At 44.2% G+C, this 2,500-nt stretch overlaps 1 protein-coding gene across 1 annotated transcript in view; it reads right to left on the minus strand.

Annotated features, from left to right (window-relative positions):
- LOC143109925 (terminal nucleotidyltransferase 5A-like) overlaps positions 1 to 1,841 on the minus strand; it is a 4,730-nt gene extending 2,889 nt beyond the window's left edge. Inside the window, exons 1-2 of the mRNA XM_076272725.1 lie at positions 1,736 to 1,841; positions 530 to 1,572 (exon numbers count right to left, since the gene is read on the minus strand). Of these exons, the coding sequence (XP_076128840.1) occupies positions 530 to 958 (429 nt within the window). The 5' untranslated portion in view covers positions 959 to 1,572; positions 1,736 to 1,841. The remainder of the gene's footprint in view (positions 1 to 529; positions 1,573 to 1,735) is intronic.
- Positions 1,842 to 2,500: the final 659 nt, after the last annotated feature.

A 2,500-nucleotide genomic window follows, 5' to 3' on the forward strand; every position in this document is an offset into this window, starting at 1 on the left:
TTGTGCCCTTTTATATTTTTATTTGTTACACAAAATGTGTTGATGATAACCAACTTGCGTTGAAAACAACACAACTTGTGTTTTTTTTTAACACATCTCTGTGTCCAGATAGGGATAACACATTCGTTTTAAGAGTGTAACACTGATCTCGATAATGTCTTTAAATTCTGTGTGTTGTGTAATTTGTTTAATCGTAATTAAATCGTATGGGGGAATAGAGGGCCTATCTGTGCCAGTTCTTTTCGGGAGGCCATGATATCTAAGCGGGCGGCCTCTTGCAGCTAATGAGATCCGTTTTAAATCGGATTACAACAATCCTCTTTTGTAGTAGAAACCACTGGTTTGTAGGCTATTTCTCTTTTTTTCAGCCAGTCACGAACTGACTCACTTTCTTCTTTTACTTTCTTCTTTAAATGCACGCACGTTAATAAAACACGCACAATGTCACTAAACTGAAAATGCTGCAAGGTTCTGGAATAACAATGTGAGGAAAATATTGTGCAGCAATTGCAACAAACATCTATCTCACCTTCAAGGTAACGGGCGTTATCTTGTCCTTGTTTACACCCTCGGGTAAAAAGTCCAGTAGACAATCCAAAACAATATTCTTTACGGTCTGAAATTCTGCTTCCTCTTTGAGATTCGCGCAGAAGATGAGGTCGAGGTCCTTGTAACCCAAGCCGCTGTCCTCATGCAGTACGTGGCTAGCGGCCGAACCGTTCAGCCGCACTTCTTGGACGGGGATCTTGCGTTCTTCCATGCGGCTGCGGACGGCTTTGACTATGTCCCTCGGTTTCATCTCGAGCGTCGGGAAGTTCCACCGGCCGTGGATGGGGATGGACTCTGTCAGGATGGTATCGAGCCGCTGCACTTGCTCCCAATTCAGCACGCTGAGGTGGCTGTTCTCCCCGTCCGGGGAGTTGCACTCGCTTCGTGCTGAGTCGCTGTTTTCCTCCATCTTGGGTTTTTTGAGGTAGATGTGTGCAAAGAAGTGCGTAAACGTGTAAACTAAAAGTACACCTCACTATCTAGTAAGGGAAATACAAAGTGATGGAGTGCGCCGACGTGGACACATTAGGTCTTGGCGGAGATGAGGAACCCACTTTTGTTTAACGATAACGATTTTCCTATGTGTGAAAAAAAAACACGATTACATATCTGGCCTAGTCATTTTCATCCAGGTGGCCTGGAGTAAGTTGTGCCGGCGTGCATTTGTATCCTCGCCAGTCTTTCGCTCCGCGCTCTGTCGATCGACCTCTCCAGCTGTGTGCGCGTTAGCAAGTGTGCGCGTCGACCAGTGTATTTCCTGTCCCTTTAACTCTTGTCTGTTTGCTTTTCCTCTCCACGGCCAAACTTTTTTTTTTGTTGCTTTTCACGCGTCTCACGGGCCTCTCGCCACCCGTGAGGATCACAGTCCGACGACTGTGCGCGTGCCGTGGACAATCGGTTCCGTCCGTGACCCCATAAGGCTCAGGGGCAGTAGCAGATAATTAGGATGAGTACCGTTGAAAAGTTGCGAAACACCTCTGCATGCACCGTTAAAATATGTTACATCATGGCATCTGGAATAACCTGAAAGAAAACATGACAAGGATGCAATATTAAACATGAGCTGTCTCTTGTGTTTTGTTAAGAGAGTAGATCCTTCCGTTATAAAGTTCCCCTTAGACAGTAACTTTCCCACGCAATGTTGCAAGTGAAAAGGCATTCTACTCCGAAGAGTACATTTACTTACTTTACTTGACGTTACATCTTTTTATTCCCTTTTTGTGTCGACTGCGCCTTACATCACGGCTCAGTTTCAGAGATGCTTGCAAGCTTGTGATGCGCAAAGACAGACTCACGAAGGCGCAGCGCAAAGTGGAATTGATTGACAGATCCTTTAGCCAGTCAATGACGCTGATCGGACGAAATTTCCGACCCATGAACCCTCCCCTAATCTACTTTCCACTTTAGTAGCCAGGTTACCGAGCAAACAGACAGCACAGCAGTTGGCTACGTACCACGCAGTGTTGGATAAAGTGAAACATCCTGGCCACGTTAGACAACAACTTATTCTATGTCCTTAATAAACGTTTGCATGCAATGCATTGCATATATTAATAAGTATATATTATGCATATCTAAAAAATGCATGAAAAATAGAAGCAAGAGTTTGATGGTGTTTGAAACCAGAATGTATTTTGTTTTCCACATTTGTTTCAGATGGTTACTGTGCGCTCCCTTAATGTTTGATACACTTCTGCATTTCTGTCAAAACAAATAGTAGGAGGAGCGTCACCAGCAAATGTCCAAATGCCCCATGAAGGGCCTCAGCCAGAAAAGCTTTTTATGTGAACGTCTGAAATTAGTCTTTCAGTTTATCTCTCCTGTGATCCCAAACATACAAATGTAAACTTGCTCTCTCTCTCTCTCTCTCTCTCTCTCTCTCTCTCTCTCTCTCTCTCTCTCTCTCTCTCTTTCTGTGCTAGTCTATGTTGTGCCACAAATATAAGTCTGA

Source organism: Alosa pseudoharengus, unplaced genomic scaffold, assembly GCF_046254945.1.
Source record: "Alosa pseudoharengus isolate Yale_2024_CS ecotype anadromous, Long Island Sound unplaced genomic scaffold, YU_APseudo_1.1 YU_APseudo_1.1_scf_7, whole genome shotgun sequence".
NCBI lineage: Eukaryota > Metazoa > Chordata > Actinopteri > Clupeiformes > Clupeidae > Alosa > Alosa pseudoharengus.